Raw genomic sequence first — 25,157 nt, forward strand, 5'->3', positions numbered from 1 at the left:
TATTCGGATATAAACATAGAAGAATTTAGAAAGACTATATGAATCAGAATATTATCTATACTAACTGTAATGACCAGAATAGCTGGCTATATAAAGGCAGCTTAATTAAGCTGCCTTTAATTTTCCTTTAAAAAAAATATGAGACGTACATAAAGTGTTACTGTTTTTTTTTTCCTTTTATTTTAAAAATTAAAGTACTATGCAACTGTCATGTCAATAGTAGAAAAAATATTTTTGCGCTGGTAACCCGAATCTGTCATTATTTTGTAACCGTCGTCGAACACCTGCCTCCGGTTTTTTGTTTACTCTCCGACAAACGTAAAATTGTGAATTAAAACTTTTGTTTTACATAATTCGGTGAATTAGAAAAGTGAATATAGTTATTGTGGAACTCTACCGTGTGTTGTTTCAAATGTTTTTAGCGATACTTTGGAATGTTTTCGGTAAGTTTGTTTGGCATGACTGTTCACAAAAGTTACATTTTCTACAACGTTAAAATTACCTATTATCAAACGAATATTGCTAGCAAGGGCCTAATGACCTAGGGAAATGTTCCTAATTTTTAGGTAGCTGACTACTTAATATTATGAACAAGAAGGTGTCTTTTAGTTAGTTCTTCTTTCACGTCAAAACGATATTTGGATTGAGGTAACTTTAGGTGGGACTTGGGTTTCTCGGCTATTTTTGTAGCGGTCAATAATAGCTAGCGTGAATTGTGTTTATGAATTCCGTAATATATTTACATAAATATTATTTCTTATTTCAGGATACTATGGACACCATTGACAACAACCAATTTGAAGTGGTACCAAGCTCCAAATCGAAGCGAAAGATTGTCACTCCGTGTTCTACTGCCTACCTGAACCCAGCTCTGGATCTCCTCGCAAACGAAGACCCAATGTGTAACACTGCCATGGAAATAGTACCCAAAAAACGGAAACGTACCAAAAGTGATGAAATCACCACTTTCGAAAATACAGCTTTGGATGTTGGAATAAGCAAAGCAGCTGTCAATGAATTCCTTGCCAGAGAACTAGAAAATGTACGCAAGAACATCAAAAGTTACGATTACAGTCAACCTACAGATTCTAAAGAAAATGTACCACCAACAACAAGAGATGTTCCGTTGGCAATAGACAATGAAGAGCCTATTTATGCTAACTTAACTAACTTATCTAAGACAGCAGAAACTATTCCAAATGCTATAGTACCATACAGGGATGCTCAAGATATGGATGTGACTGTATTTGAGCCCAATGTAAGTGAAATAGAAATGGACTCTGGTATATCTGTTTTGGAGCAGAAATCCTTGAATAATGCTACACAAACAGAGATTAACGATTTCAATTCAAATACAGTTAACGCAACAAATATTCAAACAAATGTTACCAACCAAATATTTATAAATAACACCTGTAATTTAAATTTAAGTTTCATTGACAGACTTGCGTTAGATTCGCCAAATTTGTCGAATCAGTCTTTATATTTGGATGATGATTTAAACGAGAGCAACATTATGGAAATTAAGACCATAACGATAATAACGAAAAAGAAAAAAATTCCAGAGAGAAAGATAATTACTAATCCATTTCTTGATCCCAATTTGCAGTTGGACTGTCCTATTTCTGATCAAAATCCTTTTCTCGATGAAAATGTAAAAGAATTAGAATATAATGAGGAAATGTTAAATAATCCGGTCAAAGCTCCAGCGCCGTTACCTAGCGACTTAATGCCAAGAAAACTTTTTGCCTCCGACACTAACAGCACTATATCTACTATGAACGAATCTAATGTTGATCAGAATGAGTATGAAAACATTGATAGCTACAGGGCAGAGAGCCCAATATATGAAAATATCAGCGGAGAACTCAATGACACAAGTTACAATAAGCAAAGCAAGATTTTAGGCTGTGATGTGTCCAACTTCAGTGCTGTAGACATTATGAATTTGAACAGAAATAAACTTGAACCGAACTGTTCCACTGATTCTAACGAGAATAAAAAACATTTCAAGCACAGTATATTGAGAGCTAGTAACAAATTGTCCAAGAAAGTATTTAAAACATTAAAGAAAACTTTCAAAGGTGAAAAAGTCGAACACAACGCTACATTGAACCCTTATGAAGTTCCAAGAAAGCCGCCGAAACAAAAACCCGAACCAAAAGAGTCTGGAATTGAAAATCCATGTTTAAACCTGGACAATTCTGATGAAATTGAAATAGAAGAGGTTGATGATGATGACGACATTGAACATCAGTATGAGACGATCAAAACAATAAGGAATACAAGACTAAATATGAATGTCACTCCGTTAAAAGAGAGGGCTGTTGAAAATGCAGACTTTTCACACAATAAGACTAATACTCCGGGGAAGAAAGTCAGGTTCGATTCAACATTGAATCAAGAGAAAGTCATAACGGGCAATAGTTTTGATTGTGGACTTCAAAGTCCGGGGTTCGACGCTAAGATTGATAAGTATCACGACGAATTAGAGAACTGTATAAATGAACGGAAAATTTTGCAGCAAAATATGTAACTACAGTGTAGTTAAGTATATATTTAAAAAAAGAATGCAGTTACTGCATTTTTTAAAATTGAGGCTTGACATAATAATTATCACACTACATTAAAGTTGTTATGTGTTGAATAATTTTTATAAAACATTGTAAATGTAGTTATGTCTGTCTGTATGTCTTATAAATCCAAAGTGCTACATCCAAAGTGTACAATAAAGCATTCCAAAGTATTTTTACCAAATGGACTGATGTATATTTTTTCATGTCTACACTTATTTATTTTTAATTTATTTATATTTAAGTACCTAATTATAAGCCAGTTTTTACTATCTTGCCGAGTTTACAATTAAAATTTTGTCATAATAAATTTAATTAAGGGCTGTATTCTACTTATCCAATTCCTTGTCAATATTGTTGCTATCGCTTTAGCGTTTTTACGACCTTTGGCTTTTTGTTCTTACTTTGTTTTTACTCACCTGCTCCCCGGGTTTATGAGGGACTGCTTCAGAATATCACCCGGTACGTAGTGCCTGTAATCCTCTCACTGGATACGCAGCTCAAAAGAGGTTCAGTCACGAATCACAGACACACATGGTGTTCTTCAAGGATTCTTCATCTTTAATAAGTACATTACGTAAGAGTATAATTATTAGACAAAGAATTTGATAGTGGAATACCGCCTTACGTAAGTGTAAGAATGGGAAGGAAAGTGATGTGATATAATTGTTTTTTTTTTCATTACCATGTGATCACAAAGGATATTCTCTAGACAGGAAAATCGACGGTTTAATGTCGCTCATATAAGAAAGAGTATTGTGTATCTATATATTTATTTATTGCGACATCCACCAAGTCGAATGACACAGCAGCGAAGCACGTTAAGACAAAAAAAAATTGTAATTACATAATGATATTATATGCTAGTTTAATACTCTAAAGTCACTTTAATAAGTCGCCACGGCGTATCGCTCTGAATTATTTTCGCCATAACATACGACACTTCGTATCGTAAGTATTTAATAAGCTGTCTCACGTGACTACGGCTAAGTGTCTATAGTTTCCTTTGTGCTAAGTAGGTATTTGTAAAAAAATCTTTATAATACTATTTGAAATGCGTATATGTATCATTATGATATATACATTTTAGTATTTACAATGCATATTAAGTAGTAAGTACTTAAATTAAAATACTTAGTATTTATTTTTTGTTTAATTTAACACCCTGTGTAAATTAGAAAGACTTCAATCTCTCCGTAACTATGACGGCTACGTGTTAAAAACAGTAACTTTTTATCAACACTCGTTACGCTTTCAGCGATAAACAGCTAGGCCGATTTCGATGAAATCTTGTATGGATATAGCTAGAGGTGAAGTCAAACATAGGCTAGGGACTTTTTTTGCCTCAGATGAAGCCCCAGGCAACAGTTAGATATATTATTTTTTGTTTCTTGTGCGTTATTGCTACCACAGGTCAAATTTTATACAAGTCGCCTGACACGACTATATACCGCCATCTATTGGCAAGTATTCGCATACACTCTTGAACGAGTAATACTCAACCAGTGTGCAGGATCTGTGGTGCAGGTTTCCTCACCACGTAGGTATTCCTTCATCGGAAGCAAGTGGTGGTCTATGGAAATTACCGTGAGTGCGATTGGTATACGAACTCGCGTGGCCTGCAATTCAAACATTGTTTAGGTTCAAAGATCTTTGTTAAATCATAAATAAATTTTCATTCACTTGCGACGAACCATAACTAGTATTTACAATGAAATGTGTGCGATTGACAATACAATAAATTATTGCAAGTCTTGGTGCAATAAATAATTTTGTATTGTAATTACAGTCACAGCCATAGACATACTTCCTCAAACCAGCTTTAAACGAACTCAGTTACTGCTTTTCAGGTGGTTTACCATTTACGACCTAAACTGAACTGCATCGCAAATTCGTACCATCGACTTAATTTTTAACATGAATGCGATTAATTTTAGGTGCTTAAAGTGAACTGAGTTGCATTGGAATCGTACTGTTCTGTGAAAGTTGATGGTAGGCCTGCAGTTCTATAAATTATCTAAGCTAGTTTTTATCCACGGCTTCGCCGCGTGAGTATCCAAAGGGGACAGTTATTTTTCCGGGATGAAAGGTATATATATGTCCTCTTCAAACTACATATATGGAAAATTTCAAGATTGAGTGACATCTTGAAATTTTCCATATAATACTTAACATAGAAGACGTCACAAACTTACTTTCCCTTTTATAATATTAGTTAGGATAGCCTATAAATTTTTGTTAGGATAGAATTAGTTGGGATAGGCTTTTTCTTACCTTGGCCTCAAATCTATCTTGCACTAACTGATCACAGTTGCACACAAAAATAGCTCAGGTATATATGCAAAAGACTGCCCATTAGACCCACGTGCGTTATTATCCAATAAATGCACCGCAATTGCATGCAAGGTCTGAGGTGCATTGCATTGTGCCTGCCTGATTGAGTTGACGACTGTTGTGGCGCAGTGATAAAGACCTTGGATTTGTATCTAGCGGCCCCGTGTTCGGTCTTTTTGTGATTACAATTGTTTATTTATGAGGACCTCTGTGGCGTAGTGGCCACCACGCCCGCCCGCTATATGGGGGTTCTAGGTTTGATCCCAGCGCGGGTAAATAATATGACCACAAATATTTGTCTGCCTTTCGCGATGTTTTTTGCCCGTTCATATGTTCGTGTCCATCGGACCCGTGATACAATCTTAGTGCTAAGTGTGCGGGCCGTAGAGTGTTGTCCATTTATTTGTTTATTCCAGGCAATAACAAAGGTAATAGGTTTATCAATTGACTTCTGTGGAATTGTCATCATGCCGGAGGTCCCGGGTTCGATCTGCAGTCAGGTCAAATGGAAAATAATATTTTGTTTTTAATTGAGTCTTGGATGTTTTGCTGTTACTAGACAAAATAGATACTTTTTTAAATGTCAAAACAAAATTTTATATGGAGCTTGTATGTATTGTCGTCACGGAATTTAGATTCAAAAAGCATTCTTTATATTTTAATGAGATCCCATCAATTCCAATTCCATTCAATATATTTAAATAAAATCGAAAAAAATAGTTAATCTTATGTACTCTGGTTAATTAAAGTGACATTTAATTATCGTGTTTCATTTATTTAAATAGATTCATAAGTTTTTTTTTTATCCAGTCGAATAGCCGATTGTCTCCTGGAAAAACAATTGTTCTTCATTAGGAATATCGATTTTTTATTAAGTTTATTGATTGAAAATGGGACAATGAGCGGCACATTGTAGCTATTGTGATAGTGTGGGTAATATATGTTGTTGTGGGTTTTTATAGTCTCTGTTACTATTACTAGCGAACCGCACCGGCTTCGCACGGATACCATACTATGCACCTTCCCTTTGAATCACTATCTATTTTAAAAAATCGCATCAAAATCCGTCCGTAAAAAGCAAACCCGTAGGGACAGACAGACAGTGGGAAGTTGTAGCGAAGTAATGGATATAATATACTGATTAAGAACTTGTTTTTTTTTTTATTTTTATTTATAGGTTTTTCTCGGATTCGAGTATTTACTTCCGTAAACTCGAAACATTTGACGCAACAACTATTTTGACCAAGACTGACGTAGTTTCGTATTGACTGCTGTAACGAGCGATGTTTCGCTAAATATAGAAAACCATAGGCCTGTTTGTTTGTACACAAACAAGCGCCATTTTGAATATTATTCGACCAAATATATCTTTTTAACGGCTACTAGCTTTTGCCCGCGACTTCAACCACGAGAACAGTACATTTATAGATGAAAGGACATATCCTAAGTACTCATATTATAAATTGAACGTGAAAGTTTGTGAGGATTTGTGTGAATTTATATTTGCTACTCTTTCTCTTAATATATTTGTCCTAATATATTTATTTATATATTTATATTTATTTATTTACTTTCACGCAACATCTACAGAATTTAATTTGACTGGATTGTTATGAAATTTGGTACACGTAGAACCTGAAATAACTCATATAGAGTACTTTTTATCCCGAAATTCCCACGGGAGCCTCGGGGTGCAGCTAGTATAATATGTGGAGAATTTTAAGATGTCTGGTTGAGTAGACAAATCGTAATAAAGAAGTAACAAAACAAACTCGAGTTCGCATTTATTATGGGATAACTGAAAGGGTTCGTAGTTCGAAAAGTAAAAAAATTACAACAATAATAGTAATATCGAAAACAGAAAGCACGTCCGTAAGTAGAGAATGGAGAATTTTCCTTTCGTAGATAATTCGTAGCAAATGTACCTACGAACCTATACAATACCTGGCTACGAAGCTCATTGCTGACATTAGCTTTAGTGGTAGTAACTTAGGACTTTCTTGTAATTTGTAGGCGTTGTTTCTTTCGCAAAATGTCGCCACAGGCAGCGTTTCGACCGCTGTGGCCGCGCTGTCATTACGATACGATCCGTCGATTTTCTTGAGGAAGGAATAATTTACAAAATTCATAAAATTTACATTACCTAAGTACAGATTAATTTGTTGAAGTAATCATTTCAAAGTATTATAATTAAACTAATTCTTATCTGTGTTAAAATTTGAAAAATTGTAGTGACAGCCGCCACATTGATCGAAACGCACCACCTACAGGGATTTAGAATAAAATTTCGATTTTCATAGCAAAATCATTTATTGAATTTATATATAGCAAACAAAATACGATTTCATAATTTTGGCACTATAATAAAGCTTAGCTTATACTGAACGATTCGTCTATCCTTGTGTCAAATTACATCAAAATCGCTCCAACATTTTTTGACTTCAATTTCATTACCCACAAACAAAAATACCAATCTCTACAATATTAGTGTAGATGTGTAACACAAGGTAAATCTCAAATATATCTTTTTTTGACGACCTCAGTGGCCGAGAGGTTCCGGGTTCGATCCTCGGTCTGGTCATGATGGAAAATGATCTTTTTCTGATTGGCCCGGGTCTTGGATGTTTATCTCTATATGTATTTATTATAAAATAAAGTATCGTTGAGCTAGTATCCCATAACACAAGTCTAGAACTTACTCTGGGGCTAGCTCAATCTGTGTGATTTGTCAGTATATATTTATATTTATTTATTTATATTTATTTATTTATATTTATTTATTTATATTTATTTATTTATATTTATTTATTTATATTTATTTATTTATATTTATTTATTTATATTTATTTATTTATATTTATTTATTTATATTTATTTATTTATAATTGTCATGTATTGTCATGGCCATAGAATTAGTAGGTACTCCACGAAGTACTTACTAATTCCATGTTCATGGCTCCATCGTTCGCCAAAGGTGATGACAAACTCACAAAGCAGACCCGGATTTTCCTTTCCCACTTCCAAGGAATTCTGCGTTTGTGATCTCCTACTGGCTTTTCCAATAATCGTGATGCTTTCTTATTCCAATTAATATCTGGATGAATATTAAATTCTTTGGAACTGCGCCAGTTTTGTCACCTGCCCAGCTATAATCCTATAATCCATACTTTATATTATAAATGCGAAAGTCTGTCTGTCTAGTATCTGCCTGACTGTTCCGATATCACGGCTAAACCGCTGGATCGATTTGGATGAAATGTAGTAGAAAAGACGTTCAAACATAGGCTATGTTAAATAAATGTAATACAGAAACCTGTTTTTGTAATTAATCAAACTGTTTGAATAACGCGTTTTTTAATTAATATAATTATTTAGTTATTCTTGTTTTCGGTATTAATCTTGTTTCACTGAGAAGTTTTTTGTTCATGTGGAAATACTTTGTTTTATTATGCACATAGACCAGTAAACGCATATTTACTTTACTATGTCACTATGCATTCACCACGCCATAACACAATAAAAACAGAAGGATAACTGACAAGAATCCTCATAAAGAACGTCTAGAAGCCACCAAACTCTCATCTTCACGTTTTACTGGTTGTTTCCGCAGTCTTTGGCGTTGGAGTCCAGGAATACCTCTTCCATCAGTGTAAGTATATCCATTTCCTTCTTAAACTACCCTCTCTCTCATCGGGGTGAGTTTTTACAAAATTGTGAATATTTAAAAAACCACTTTACCGATTTTACCGAACTTACTCCTACATACCTTTTAAATTTCATCAAAATCAGACCAGACAGTTCAAAAGTTATCGCGTTGCAAACATACATATACAAAAAAAAATATTTTTGCTCCAAGTTGACTTGTAGACAATAAAAACTTGAGTGTGACAGAATGTAAATTGTCTAACTGTAAGTGCTGTAAAGTTAACGGAATATAAGCGGGGCCATTACAAAGGAGGAGGCAGGGAGTGGCTGTGTTGTGCGATAGTATTATTACAAATTCAAATTCATTTATTTTGTGAACATAGGTAAAAAAGGTTGACACGTATTGTGATAACGTACACTCTGTCCCGCCACAGCAATACTCTCTAATATTGTTAAATTGATTAGAAATTGATTAGGTACACTGTCTAAGCTGAATGCAACAAAGTCAGATACATTTTGTTGCATTCAACGCGTACCAATAAATGTACGTACAGTAAACCGTTGTGGAGTGGATCACGGGTGCATAATCAGGACAGCTTGTCAAAAAAAAATGCTATGTAGAAAAAATCAGGACTCTAGAAAAACTCTAGGACAGACGGAAGTATGTGAAGTTTGCAAAATTTCATTAAATAACAATCGAGACAAGAGAAACTATGCTTGTAAAACGAAGTTTTCTTTCCGTTATTACTTACCCTGTGCCATCTTGAGCTGTCTTCCATTTCGCGGGGTCGAATCTGGTCGATGACCTACAAAACGACCATTGCGGGTGTGCGCTTTAATTTATTGCCATACCAGTGCATTGTCTATGCGGTGACCGTTTGATGAGATGGCGCAAGACGTGAGGGTTTCAATTAAAAACTTGAGATTTTTTTAAATACAAGAGCTGGCGGCGTTTTTGCTCAGGGGATTGGCCTCACTATACAAAACGCAGCGTTCTCGGTACATACGATGCCTCCCGAGAATTTCTTAGGTTTTTAATGTATGTCTTTAGTTTTATTTCGGTTTTTATAACGACTGACCGAGTTAAATGCACTGGGTTATGATAACACATAGGTACTTATATGCTTGTTCATATATGTAATTAAGAGCAATGCGGTTACTGTAAATCAAAACAATGTATAGTTAGCGAAAAGCCTAAATAACGACTGAAATATTTAGTGATGATCTTTTAAATTGAGTATTGCTCCGAGAAAAAAAAATCGAACGCTCAAAAGATTTTGAAAAAAGTTTTGATTGATTGTAAACTCTTGTTGCATGAAGAAGCGTACAAAGGCGCCTTTGTAATCCCTTCCTGGGATAAGTAAGCGGATTTTTTTCCAGTTAACCAAGTATTTGAAAGAAAATATTTCATAAAACTTTATAAACTTTACAAAAAGTTTTAGAACGTTGTTGACGAATCATTTGTGAGTTAAAAAACATAAAAATAGCTTTATCGGTGAAATCACATGTCGGATATAGCTTTATTTGTTTGTTGACCAGTTAAAATGACATAATAAATATTTACCATATTTCGTTGAAATGAAAACTAAATGTTTGTAATGCCGATAAGGGACAAAACATGACAAAATGACACCGCTTCGTTTAATACGCAAGCAAAACAGATAACTGTCACTGTTTGTTTAATAATAAAACAATAATTTTATCGTTGCGCACAGTAAACGAAAATACCATCGCATTTCATCTCTGAAAAAATAAAACGTCACTGTTTTCCCGCCTTTTTGACGTCACGTCAACCCCGGCTCATTCTACGCATGCTTCATCTCAGCACTCACTGTATTGAATGGACTCGGATCGGATAGACTACACGATATTTCGCTGGAGCCGACAGAAGGGCCAATCTATTGATTTTCGACGCAACAGTGTGTTAATTTTTATAACTGACTGTCCTCAAGAGTTGTGCAAGTGATTTAAATCATAACGAATAGTGCCTTTGCGTGTGTTTTTGTAGATTAAGTATGTAAATGGTTGCTACATCGACTGCCGGTAAGTGGGTCATTTAATTTCACATTGATTTAAATTTATTACGTACCTACCAGTGTAAATTTTTTTAATGGTGAAAATTTAAAAAAAGGTTATTTTTGAGGTTGAATGTCTATGTTTTTGTTTACGGAAGAAGCTACAATATTGATTTGTATCGTGCCAGGTACGAACTAGATAAAATTTTATTTGTTTTCGCAAACTCATAGCGATCGTATCATATGATCACAATACTTCATAATTAATAAGGGTGATTTTACTGAAAATGCGAATCACGATTTTACGTAACACGTATAATGCTGAGAATAACACGCCTATATTTTTCCAAAGCTGTTAGTGGAATGGTAACCTTGCCAATGTTTTTTGGAATGTTTATTATTTCCGGTCATAACTTTTTGAATCGTAAATTGCACAATGCATTCAGTGAAGAGAGAACTCGATATTATTATATTATTATCTGTGGTGTACATGTTATATTGTTTGTGTATTAAGTACCTATATGTTTTTTGGGAGGTAAAACTCGAGTAAACACCGAACTTAGGTATAGGTAATCATTGGAAGTGTAAACAGAAATAAAAGCTATTAGTTTGACAATTGATATTAAGGCTCCTTCACAAACCACACTAATTGAATTAGGTACTATTTACGGGCGAATAAAAGATTAGATAGGTACCTAGGTATCTATAGACAAATAGAATACCTATTTTAGAGATAAACATAACGTTGTGCTTACAAAAATGTACATGTTAAGATATTGCAAGTTTTTTTATTCAAAAATAAATATCTTGTCTTCTCACTACGATTTAGTTATTAAGATTTAGGACAAAGTCTTTCAATAAGGGCTCTGTTTTCTAAAAAAATTGTTCGAATTAGGATGCTTCGCTCACGTGTTTTTCCCGTTTCCGAGATGAAAGACCTTGGTCCGTCTCCGTACTTCCTATGCGATATTTTAAGAAGATTCATTGAAAGCGTGACGATTCAACAAACAAACTTACATTATCTATAATATTAAATATAGCATTTGGTTTTTGACGTCATTCCTTCATTTCAATCAATACGTCGCTGTATTGTTGTCCGTGTAGGTACTTTACTGAATATTTCAATGTGTAATTTAAAATTCTAATCTATATACGTCGTCGTTCGCTCGATTTCAAGATTAAGAACTAGATATATGCCTAGACTCTAAATTTCATTATTTTTTTATTAAGAAGCTATAGAATACCATATAAATTGCTAATTTTTAATCTAAAATATTCAATTGTTTTCTCGACGCTTAGAAAACTATGAAACTAAACAATTGACCGTTTTATGCCATATCTGCCTGATCCGGGATGAAAGGTAACCTATGTCCTTCCCGAAATTCAAAGTACACGTACAAGAATATTTGTTGAGCAAATAAATCTTGACGTGGTCCTAACAAACTTACTGTCACATTTATTTACATTACCTAGTCAGTTATTCATATACTTCAAACAAAGAAATCTATGGTTCCCTGACTTCGATTTAGCTAAATAAAATATTGCATTAAGGTTGTTGTAGTAGGTGTTCGTAGCAGGACGGTCTACGTGCTACGAAATTGTCTACGAACTGCGAAACAAACTACGAATTGGAAATTTATATTTTCCATCAAAGTTCACCGCTTCCTTACGTTGTTTTCCTATTTCGCAATGAAATACTATGCTACAGTCATATAATATATGTTGGTATTTATTTGTGCCCTTATTATAGGACTACATTCTCCCCCATGAATATCATACGAGGCGAATAAAAGACGAACTGTTGCCCGGGGCTTCGCTCCCGTTGGAATTTTGAGATAAAATATAGCCTATAGCAATCTTGGATAACGTACCTTTTTAATTGTGAAAGGTACATTATCCAAGATTTTTGAAATCGGTTCGGCAGTTTCAGAGATTACCCGCCTCGAACATACAAAACTCACAAACGCTTACTTCTTTATAATAATAGTATCCTTATATATTATAAAACACTCTACCGCGTCTGTCTGTCTGTGTGTATGTTCGCGATAAACTCAAAAACTACGGCATGGATTTTACTGCAGTTTTCACAAACAGATAGAGTGATTCCTGAGGATAGTTTAGGGCTATAATTTATTATGTTTTTATCCGAGCGAAGTCGGGACGGGCCGCTAGTAGATTATAAGTGTGAAAATGCGTTTGTTTAATCCTGCTTTCCTGCTAGACCGAAACAATGCATTGGGTAGATTTTTGGTGTGGAGATAATTGCAGAGCTGGGATATAGGTAGTCTACTTTTTGCTGGCAGATCCACGGCATCTACTAATATGTATGTGGCATATAAATGTGGTAATTTATTAACAAGTTGTTTTGTTTCGAATATTTACATGTGTACGTAATACATAAATTATTTTTTAAGAGTTTTTTTGTGTGCCCAATACCACAGACGTTAGGAGGCGTTAATAAAATAGAAATTTTTATCAAAACGCCCCACCTATTTTATGGAGTACTTCTTCCTTCAACTTGTACTGTTTCAAGTTTCTGTTATATCTTCGATCTTAAATAGGGAAGATTTTCGCCACAGGCTCTCTCACAGGTTTCCAGAAGCATTCGGGGCTGTGACGCCGCGAAACCCGGGGTCAGCTTTTAAAGATAAACATTGAATAATCGGCTGTTCTTTAACAACAGCCGTCTTGTCGCCTATTCGTCAACTGCCAGCCTACTCGTCTTGTACGTCAACCACGTGAGGATACGGAGTGGTGCTAATCTAGGGACCACACGGGGATAAATCTATACATAAATCTATACATATCACAGAGTAAATTTAGAAACAAATACGGATTGTGCAAGCCGACACGGCGGTGGTAGGGTGTTGTGCTTTCTCACGCGACGCGTCTGTTATATTATTAATGTACCTAGTGTCTGGTGTTTTAAATATTGAACAATAGGGAATAAAAAGAATAGGGTAAAACTATGGAAATCACAATCCAACCAGTCAAACAAAATAGGTAATACAATTTTCGAGTTTTTTGAGTTCTCTCTGTACAAACCAAACCATTTATAGTGTATATAAGTATACATTGTAGCGTTCTCAAAAAATATTTTCTTTAAAAGAGTTTTTGTCGTGGCTCAGACAATAATGAGTGATGTTAATGCATACCTATTGTTGTTTAGTTTTAAATATTTTGACGACGTCAAAATGTTTTTAGGCACCTAGGTTCACATTGTTCAAAATCTTTAGTCGACCTTTTCGTATGATAATAAGCTATCACGTGCCACTTCTATCTCCATACCAGATATCTTGATCCAATCCTCCGTTTTGACGTGAAAGAAGAGAAATTTATCCCTACCTTTAGAGTGGTCCTATTTTAGGGCGGAAACTACACGCTGCAGTATCATTTTAATACCAATTCCCTGGGGTGTAAGTCATAGACCTTTATACCTCACGTTACTGTGCAAGAAAAATCGCTTTTTGGTCTTGATAATAAGTAATCTCTATCCTAGAAGGATAATCCATTTTATTACCGCCCTTTCGCTGTTCAAGAATTTATGTATCGGAAACACCCTAATATGCCCTAGGTCTACTTTGGGGTTTAGCGGTAACATATACATCTATATTTTACTTATATACAGGGTCACTGGTATCAAACGCAAAACCTCCTAAAGACTACTCGGGCACATCAAAACAAGCAACTTTTATTCTACGACTTTTCGTGATTCGATAAAAAAATTCAATCTAATTTGCGATTCTACAAATCTTATCTATGTAACAGCCAAGCAACACGAGACAGCAACAGTAGTGGAATGGAACCATAGATTTAAATTTTATAGAAACTACATTAAGACTAAAAAGGTTGCTTTTTGTATATTTATTACGTTTAGACAAAACTCATAGAACAAAAGATGTTAGTCTATATATACCTTATGCGCCTTTGGAAGGTTATGCGTTAGATACCACTAACCACAGGGTTACTGTATGTACATTAAGCATTTAGAAGCGAGTAGTCCCACTAGTGACCCATTTCAGTAAAATACATTGTGTGGCTCCACTATTTACCAGTAGGCAGGTTCACGTATAAAGGGAATGGCGATTCATTCTGCTTATAAGTTGGTATAAAACATCGACAGTGTAAAAGCAAATCATAGAAAACAAACTATAAAACTATTTTGCTATTCATTATCATATTTCAGACAGAGTCTGAATTTGTGAGAGGAATAAAGATTTTTATTATTTTTATAAATATTTTCTCCTTTTTTAAAAAGAATAGGGTATACGCCTCATACGCGGACCGAAGCCAAGCGTAAGAGGGAATAGTTTTATATGCTGAAGGTAAATGTGAGCGTAGACGAAGTTAGGAATTTACGTGTGATTCGGCATGTATTTAGTATTACCGCCTTCTGGATCTTCTATACTGGAAGAGATCCCTCCAAGGGATAAGTTGACCATTGCTATCGTCTCTTATATACCTCGATTATTTTTAAAAACGATTTATTTGGTACTAGATATTTTCCGGGATGAAACTACCCTACGTCTTTCTCCGTATTTCAGAATACGTGTATGCAAAATTTCAAGAAAATTAGTTGATTAGATAGTGCATGAAGAGGTAACAAACAAACAAATTTACTTTCGCATATATTAGGATGTTCTTACTGCAATACCAATCAATTACAATATTGACTGAGCAAATTTTTGTCTCTGTGGCAATACAAATAATTTTCTATAAAATTTAAATCTATGTTCGATTCCGCTACTGTTGCTGTCTCGTGTTGCTTGGCTGTTACATAGATAAGATTTGTAGAATCGCAAATTAGATTGATTTTTTTTTATATGAAAAAAAAAACAACGTATCACGAAAAGTCGTAGAATAAAAGTTGCTTGTTTTGATGTGCCCGAGTAGTCTTTAGGAGGTTTTGCGTTTGATACCAGTGACCCTGTATATAAGTAAAATATAGATGTATATGTTACCGCTAAACCCCAAAGTAGACCTAGGGCATATTAGGGTGTTTCCGATATATAAATTCTTGTCTCAGTGGCAATACAAATAATTTTCTATTTCTATGTTTAACTATGATGATGACCTTCGGGTACGTGACGCGGGCACCATAGAAATACGTAATAAACATTAAATATGGATTGAATTAATAAGAGCGAAAAATATACAAAAACAAAATGCTATTTTTATGCATATCCTATTAGGCATACAATTGTCTTTAAAAAATTTTTGTCGAACCTTCTAAGAATTTTAATAAATGCCCATCCCATCTCATTTCACAAGTCAGATCGGATCGGACAAAACATCAGTGTTTACAGGCTACCACGAACATGTTTTTTTAGAAAAACCTTTTGAAAATGTATGTCACTATTTATTTCTGTTAGTTATCAAAGTTTTGTTTCTGTATTTTAAGTGGTTTGTGCGAGGTTCGTGATTTATTAGCTGATATTTTTATGTGAAGATATTTATGTAGCTGAACTATGCTGTCAAGCTTATAGTTGTGAGGTTCGTATGCGAATTTCTCATAAATCGTTATAGAGACAAATGTTTATTTATTTTATGCTCGCACAACTGTTCTATTTATTTATCAACTCAAGTACTTTAACTTCTGATAAATGTAGGTGTAATTATGAAAAATGCGAAATAAAAAGTAAAAAGGCCAATAATAGTTTTTACAGCAGAAATAACCGGTCAAAACTAGATTGAAGTAGAAAATAATTTATTTGGCACAAAATCATACGTTAACCAGTCCAGTAACGATAATATTACTTTTTTGCCGTAGTAGGCTAAAGAAACAGCGAATAAACTGGGTTAAAAATCATGCACGAGCAAACACCGCGAAATAAAACTGACGTGTATCGAGAATTCCGACAATTTATGCCCATCTTTATTTGAACACAGAATAAAAAGTGTATAGATGTTTTTTTTTTATGTTGGTGGCCAGCAATATTTTTGTAAGTATGCTGAGCCGACGGCGAGTTGAATAAAATTTACAAAATAAAGACTAGATCCCCTGTGTAATATCTAATATTGTGAATTGCGATAATGAGAAAACATATATTAGTTTAAACTAGGCTTTATTTTGTTATGAATAAGAAACTCTCTCTCTCTCTCTCTGTCATAAAATAAGTTAAAGTTCCATAATTCCTTGATAATGATATTATGTCTCTTTTTTATTAGCGGCCAGAACTTTTGACAAATTTTCCAAGTGACGCCGATTACGTCCGTTCATTTTGCCTACATTTGTCAGTCAAAAGGTTGTTAACCGCAGCTCCACTTATAAAACACATTATGATGTCTGTTCCGTAGATTCTATAATGTACAGTTCCTCTGAATCGATCGGCCGAGGCACGCTACCGGTATAAATTACTTTTTACGCTCACTCCATTCAATTCGGAGAACATTGCATGGCAGTCTCACGGAGCAGCACTCGTCGACAGCTCGTCCCGAAAGTGCCACGAAAGTACTACTAAACTGGCCCGCCCTAGGGACACCCGCGCCGATGTACCCCTCAGAGCACAAAGTGTCAGCCTATCAGAACGCCCCAAACACCAATATGTCCGAACAGCCCGCAGTGCGGACGCGAAACGAGTTCGATATCAAAGGTTCCACCAAAAAAGACCACAATCCACTCAAATATCCACGCGTTACGATAAACCTAGTGACATAACCGTCAAACAACAAAGCAAAAAAGCAATCGAAAAAATACCATTCGCCATTCCTGTTCAGAACCTTTCCATACCGATGAAATATGCAGATAATCCGAAACCTAGGCATTCAACCTCCAAACCTCAAAGCCATAACTTATGCAACAGCAAACGAATCGATTTTAACAAGACTAAGTCACTTAATCCTTCTAAACAGGTCAGCGACAACCAGAGGCCGTGTCAATCCGTCTGCGGGAAAGGGACGGAGAACAGACTGCTGTTGCAGATCAGTGAAGCCAGAGGAGTGTCGGACTTTGAAAGGATTCTTAATTCTAATGCAATACTGAACGAACGCCACGGCCACGTATGGCGGCGCTGTGAGCATAAGCCGTCGGCCTCCGTCGTTCCTCGCCCTCACTCCTCCTACTCGCTCCATGCCGTCAGTCAGACCTACCATTATCTGTTTCAACAGCACGAGGAGTCGCTACAACCTCTGATCGACTCCTATCGCCGAGCACATGCTGAACAAGCCTGCCCACCCGGTAGTTTTCTCGGACCCAACTGGTACGAAAATTTAAAAACATTATCAGAATTTTATGAAGACGACAAGGCACTGCAAGAGGAAATAGAAATAATCAACGATCGGATAATAGCTGAAGAAGTAAAGGCAGAAGAATCTCAACAGTCGGGTAGAAACTTCAACGTCAACTTAGCTGATCTAATAGGTCTTCATGTCGCTGGAGAAAGTTGTGCTGTACCGAACCGCGATGACGCGTCGTCACCAGAACTAGACAAAGGAACGGAAGAGGAGAAGGAATGGCTTGCACCGATTATGAGCGCAAATCCCGATGACCAACAAGATAAAGACACTAATGTGGATTGTTTAGCACAAACTCTGAAATCTGTGACCATCGATAGTGATGCGACGGTGCCGACGATAACATTCAGCAATTGTTGTGACGGTTGCGTCACCGGGGAGCGGTCCACCAATCCCGAGGTAGTGATCCACTTGACCGTGCCCTCTGTGAACAACATTGATGAGTCCCGGCCGCCTATGATGTGACCTCGCCTCTCAATTCATTCCTAATTGGTTTTTAGCGGACACAAAAACATCCACAATGATTGCATTGGAGCACGAACAAATGCCTAAAGAGGAGCGGGTGCCCAAAGCGGAACCTACGACGTCACACCCAAGGACGCTGACGAGGTCGAGCGCGGTCAGTCAGAAATCCGTCGAAATCACAGTCCATCCTGATGGTTCCAACAATCCGTTGCACAGGTCGAAGTTAGCGCCAACTAGATCGACGTCAGAAACGCAGAGTACGGGTAAGAAAATGTTGAATTTGAGGAAAACGAAGAATTCGTCCATTGAGTCAACAATGAGCCTTCCGAATCAGAAGTCGTTGGAGAAGAAGCACGGAAGCCTGCGGCATCAGAAGGCGATCGGGGCGCATTCGGACATCACGCTGAGCACACAGCCTTCAATCACGGATGACAGGAAGGCGCTAAGAGAAGCTTTATACCAGGGTATATTTCATAGACACAGAAGAACCATATTCGCAGTGGGGTCGTTCCTTAGAATGCTTAGGAGCAAAACTTCGAACTACGACTCCATAAGGTCTGATTCTGACGAAATTTAGCACCCGTAGTTTAAATAGTGACTGTTAATATTTTTATAGTAACTTATTGGTGCCACTGACGTTCGTGCTTTGGGTAGGTATGGACAAACCAATTAAAATGTTGTTAGATAGCGTAGTGTTTAAGCATATTTGTTTTATTTTGTATTAAATGTTCCTATAATCATTTGTGATTCTGTTTAGCCCCGCTTCGTAAATGTAACTGAATATAAGTACAGTGGTTGTTATATATATAGTCGCAAGTATAAGGTATATATATGTTATACGAAGTGACATAGAGCTATTCATATGAAATCTGTAGAGATACTGAAACTAAAACCAATTTTTTATATATATAAAAATATATATTCAATGTAAAAAATTAAATTGCAGGCGAATCTTTTTTTTTTTTTTAGTTCTATCTCGTTAGGCGTGTTCGGAGCGCCACATCCGCGAATAACTCACGCTTACATGAGAAAGATGAATATACAAATACTTAAATACTTTATGTTCAATTTTATGTTAAGTCCCAAATTAACATGTTTTATTTACTTTCATTCAAACAAGATTTTATTACATAAAAATTCGAATACATAAACAAACATTTGTAAAACATATAATAGTTCCTCATTAATACTACTCTTTATTGTATTGTGACTTAAAACTAAAGTACGTAATATAAAAAAGTATAATGGACAATTACAATATCGCGTGTCTATAAAAGTAGCCAAGGTTATACTTTATTATAACCGAAAAAAAAGCTATGAAAGTCCAATAAAACTTTTTGATTTCATAAAACTCGGTTGTAGTTCTTATGCCAACGTATTAAGGTTCAACTTTAACTAAGAATCCTTGAACGTAAAATCATGTGGGCAAATATATAATAATATACGTGTACAATATAGAAAACAATTTATGTAGAAATCTCAAAGGCGCGCAGTGGTTAGCGCGCTTGGCCTGTGATAGTGGCGGTTAAGGCACTCTCTACATGGTCGGTCATTGGATTGGTGACCAAAATTATCTTTTCGACCGTAAAGCCGTTGGTCCCGGTTGTATTTGCAGTCGTTAAAACCCACTGATCTGCAATGGGCCTGCGTGGCAAACTCCTTATCCATCCGTAAGGTAGGCCAGTTCAATATGATATGTATTGGAACTATACTATATTCTTATATGAAAAGAAGTACGAAGTACACATGTTTTTGCGGTTTTCACCAATAGATAGTGTGATCCCGAGGCAGATTTAGGTATATACTGGTATCAAACCCAATACCTCCTAAAGACTACTTGGGTACATCAAAACAAGCAACTGTTATTCGATACTTTTCGTGATTCGTAGTTTTTTTTTTTCATATAAAAAAATACAATCTAATTTGCGATTCTACACATCTTAACTCTATATAATAGCCAAGCAACACGAGACAGTACAGTAGCGTTATGTAGCGGAATCGAACATAGAGTTAACGTTTTATAGAAACGACATTAAAACAAAAAAAAAGAAGGAAAATTGTATTTACTTATTACGTTTAGACAAAAGTCGTAGAACAAAAGATGTTAGTCTCTATGTACCTTATGCGCCTTTGGAAGGTTATGCGTTAGATACCAGTAATGTTTCATTATCGTTTTACCCGAGCGAAGCCGAGACAGACCGCTTGTAAATAATAAAAATAACCTTTTTAGCTACATATATATGTATTTGCAATATGTCACTTTGTCTATAATGATTTTTATATGTGAGTAATATTGAGTTAATATATAAGTCTGTGATTGAAAGAACTTTATCCCGAAAGGGGCAAAGATGGCTGAACGAACAAATGAAAATAAATTTATTAATCAAAAATGTTTGAATCAAAATGAAGTCGACATTTGCAATAACAAATTGTGACAATTATACCTACCAATTGACTACCTATTCTAACAAGGTCAAATTAGATACTTTATTCTTATGTCAAAAACAAAAAGTTACAATTAAGAAGACAAAAATATTGTACAACATATATTTAAACCAGAACAAAAAATTGAAAATTAAATAACTGATGGATTATAGTGACATTTTATCAAGTTCGATTAAGTATATAATTTCATGCAGAAGATATATCATAGGAGTACACATAACGGGATTCCTTTCATTGGCACAATGTGTTTTGTCCTAAAATGGATTGGCATAATTTATTTAGCATAATATTAATTAGACCGAATTTGGTTTTAGCATAATATGTGTAGGTTTAGGTGCGGCGGGGGTGGCCCTTGGGCCACCCGTGAGCCGCTTTATAATGACCTTACATGAATATGCTTATTGCATTTATGCTAAAAATTGTATGCTAAAAACTGTTGTGCTTATTAGTATTATGCGAAATTATAATTAGTAGTAATTACAATATGCTAACTTATTTTATGCTTAAAATTTTTTATGCTTATATAACATGCTCTCTCACTCAGTCAAATATATCTTGTCGTATGAAACAACAAAAATTCGTATAAATAATAATTATATATTTCACTCAATATTACTCGCTTTTGATAGAAGAAATGCTTATATATATATAGAGCTTTACATAGACGAAAGAATCATATATCTGTAGACTTATATTTTATTTGCTAAGATAGTGTAGCGAAAGTTGGATCAAAATGGATTGATACACATTTTTGGAACATTTTATGCACTTTTTATATATTTGTACATCTGATATAATGTTTTGTACGAATCGTTGTGAGTTAGGACTTATAATACTCGCGGGCAAAAAGTGTACATTGTTTTTCGATTGTTTTCATCAGTAGTTTTTATTTGCTCGGCTAATGTACGCAAATGTATACTTTTTTGCAAGCGAGAGAATGTTTGAACGGTAAACAGCATAAGTATTTAAAGTTTAAAAAAAAAAAAATTTTTTTTGACGCTTATTTCTCGACCGCGAAAATGAGACGAATTTTCCGAAACATTTTTAGCTTAGGGAAAAATTAAGTGTTGATTTTGTTAATTTTTTTCTATATTTGCTACAAAATCAGAAAATGTTATAATATGATTCAGATCCTGTGTTTTGTAATGCATTGTATTTCGTAAACAATAATTAATTTCTTAACGAGTATTTTTAAATGCGCGCTGGCGAAAAAATTCAACTTTAAAATGCCACAATAAAGGTTATATTAGTATTGGATTTTTTTCAAAAGAAATAAAGCAATTTTATTTTAAAAAGTTAATGGTTTTTATGCTAGATTTTTATTTTTAAAAGTTTTAATGCTATTCACATGAAAAACTTTTTATTTCTATATTAAATTAACTAGGTATTTCTTGTTTTAAGAAACAACGACAATAGAAAAATTATATTAAAAATCTTTCACTATATTTTGTAAACATTTGGACATATTTATATTTTTAAATTATGCTGTTTATCGTCGACTTATAAATAAAACGAGCTTTGTAATGATAATTAGATAGCTTTTTTACATAGTATACATATAATATCTTATTTTGTGCGATGTAATATTTTAACGCCTTGCTAACCAAACATGTCGATTTGTTAATTAATATTAATAACAGTTGTTATATTCTTAAGTTTCATATAATGTTGTTTTAAAGTACAGTATGCATAAAAATATCGAATATGTGAAAAAGGTCATTAAAATATTATACATAACATATTAATAGCAAAATTTTATTAATTTCTAAAGCTTGGACACATAATTTTGTATGGAGGAGTAATTTGATTGAATTATTTATAAATACACACTTAATTTGATTGTCAATTATTTTTTTTTAATGATTTTTTTATTAAAATTTTTAGTTTGTTAAAAAAAAGTTTAGTAAAATGAATGAATGTTCCTCAATTCGTCTCGATAGCTTATTTTTTTGTGTATGTTACTCGATACATAAAAAACGGCTGGACCGATTTGGATAATTCTTTTTTTTTAATTACATAATGTTACACGAATGTTATATAAATGTAGATATAAATTAGCAGTGTAAGTTTGTTTTATACGTTTTTATATAATTTGTGATTTTTAGATTTATATCCACACAGGCAGATGTTATTTTATTTTGACATATTTAGGGCTAAATCTTATATGATTTTATTCTTCATTGGACTCGGTCGTTGATTTATTACAGTATTTAATAATACATCATTTTAAGAACTTGGTATTACTTAAATGCTTATTTACATAAAGAAAATATTTTTTTTAATATATAAAAAATTAGCATAATTTATGATTAAATAATTGTTACATTAAGTGTTGTTTAAGCCTTTATTTGAGCAATATTTTATTTTTAATTAACATAAGTTCATTCATTTTGTGACATTCCTATTTGACTGCGTCTTACTAAATTACAGTAAAAGAATTAAGACTGCCAAAATTTATTGAAAATAGTTGAAAGTCTTAGGTTCTCCGGTGTAATAAATACACGATTAGTGATTGCAATGGAATTTGTTTTATTTATTTCCTCCGCAACCATAAAATAATGTTTTGATATTTCATTTTTTAAAGATCCTTTCTTTACTTAACAACCAGTGCAATAATTATGACAATATTTAAATCTATATATATTTTTAAATTGTATTGTTCCCGGCAACAATAAAACATACATAACAAAATTTAATTAGATTAAATTTAGCTTAATGCTAAAAGCTTTCTCTACCAGCTAACTAATATCGTGAGATGAAAACCTACTTACTACCTGCCTAGTAGTTTTATTTTTCAGGGGTCAAGTGTTCCGCCATGTTTTTTTGAATATATAATAATGTGAGTTATCTACACTATTTTTTAATGTCATTTTTTTATGTCAAAGCATTGTTGTTATCACATTAATTGGGTATCTATTAATTTATGAGCCTTCGAATAGTCATCGAAACAAAAATTTGTCAACTACTCTATTCTGTAGCGTGTTTAAATTTGATATCAACACGCAAAGAAACTCAGGCCGCGCGTTTACAAGTTTTATAAGGGTACGTACGTGTTACAATAAGTTTGAGAAACTCTTGCGTAGATAATGGTGATTTAATTACCTTTAGATATCCTTATCACCTAATTAGCGTCACCCATGCCTTATACGACCTATGATTTGATACGCCATGTACCTACTGAGATAAATTCAAAACTTTGAATAAGAAGACGACAGAAGTGTCAGCCATAGTGGCGTAGTGGTCGCCAAGCCCGTCCACTATCAGGAGGTTCTGGGTTCGATTCCTAGAACGGGAAAAAATGTGATCTTGTGAACACTTATATATTTGAGCAAATAAACGTTTTTGTTTCTTTCAGTGACATTTGTCTGGGCGTCTGGCAATGTTTGTAGCCATCTGACCCGCTATACAAGATCGCTATACTAAGTGTGAGCCGTTGAGTGTTGTTCATTATGTATATTGTAATGATACTCCTTCACTACATTTTAAAAACATCTTTATTGCATTTCGAACGAAGAATACAAAAGCCAACAAGATTTTATTTGATATATGTTTTGACGCGGTCAGCCCCCGGAGCTGAATAAGACTACCAGGGTGCTTACCATCATCTCTTAACGCGATCCACTTTACGACCTAAACTGAACTGCATCGCAAATTCGCACCATCGACTTAATTTTTAGTATCAGTGCGATTCATTTTAGGTTCCTAAATTGAACTGAGTTTCTTTGGAAACGTTCTGTAAAAGTTGATGGTAGGCCTGCTGTATGTAACAAAAGTGTTAAATGTTATCTGATAATAATATATTTTAATTAATAAGCGATCCCAATCGTTACAGTACCTACATCAAAACAAGCAACTTTTATTCTACGATTTTTTGTGATTAGTTTCTTTTCTTTCATATAAAAAAAATCTTTGCTATTCTACACATATTATCTCTATGTAATAGCCAAGCAACACGAGACAGTACAATAGCGTTACAAGACAGTACAGTAGCGTTACATTACGATACAGTACAGTAGCTAGGGTTATGTAGCGGAATCGAACATAGAGTCAACGTTATAGAAACGACATTACAACTAGAAAAATGGTAATTTTTTGTATTTATTATGTTTAGACAAAAGTCGTAGAATAAAAGATGTTAGTCACTATGTACCTTATGCGCCTTTGGAAGGTTAAGCGTTAGATACCAGACACCCTGCATATGTAAAAACCTGCCGAGGATGTTGTGGCTGTGGCGACGTCAGGCAGGCGGTTATTAGTAAAATCACAGCCTAAGTGGACCTCAAACTTGGGCGTCACAGCTGAACGTTAACACGCTCAGACGAAAGAGAGATACGACATTACTAATTCTCACCACCACGTACACCACTTCATTAGTCAAGTACTTGGTATGTTGTGAAGTTAAAAAATTAGATAAGTTTGAATGCAATGATTTAAATAAAAAAAATGG

At 34.4% G+C, this 25,157-nt stretch overlaps 3 protein-coding genes across 3 annotated transcripts; all 3 read left to right on the forward strand.

The window, feature by feature from the left end:
- The first annotated feature begins 58 nt into the window (after positions 1–58).
- LOC128679350 (uncharacterized) lies at positions 59–2,757 on the forward strand. The gene is made up of 2 exons (XM_053761517.2): positions 59–443; positions 767–2,757. The coding sequence occupies exons 1-2, from the start codon at positions 435–437 to the stop codon at positions 2,534–2,536; spliced, it is 1,779 nt and encodes a 592-aa protein (XP_053617492.1). The 5' UTR covers positions 59–434; the 3' UTR covers positions 2,537–2,757.
- Positions 2,758–17,299: 14,542 nt separating this feature from the next.
- LOC128679466 (uncharacterized) lies at positions 17,300–18,265 on the forward strand. Its single transcript, XM_053761747.1, has one exon. The coding sequence runs from the start codon at positions 17,300–17,302 to the stop codon at positions 18,263–18,265; it is 966 nt and encodes a 321-aa protein (XP_053617722.1).
- A 55-nt stretch (positions 18,266–18,320) lies between these two features.
- On the forward strand, positions 18,321–20,322 carry LOC128679159 (uncharacterized protein). Its single transcript, XM_053761211.2, has one exon. The coding sequence runs from the start codon at positions 18,321–18,323 to the stop codon at positions 18,840–18,842; it is 522 nt and encodes a 173-aa protein (XP_053617186.1). The 3' UTR covers positions 18,843–20,322.
- Positions 20,323–25,157: the final 4,835 nt, after the last annotated feature.

This window comes from Plodia interpunctella, chromosome 21 (assembly GCF_027563975.2).
Source record: "Plodia interpunctella isolate USDA-ARS_2022_Savannah chromosome 21, ilPloInte3.2, whole genome shotgun sequence".
NCBI lineage: Eukaryota > Metazoa > Arthropoda > Insecta > Lepidoptera > Pyralidae > Plodia > Plodia interpunctella.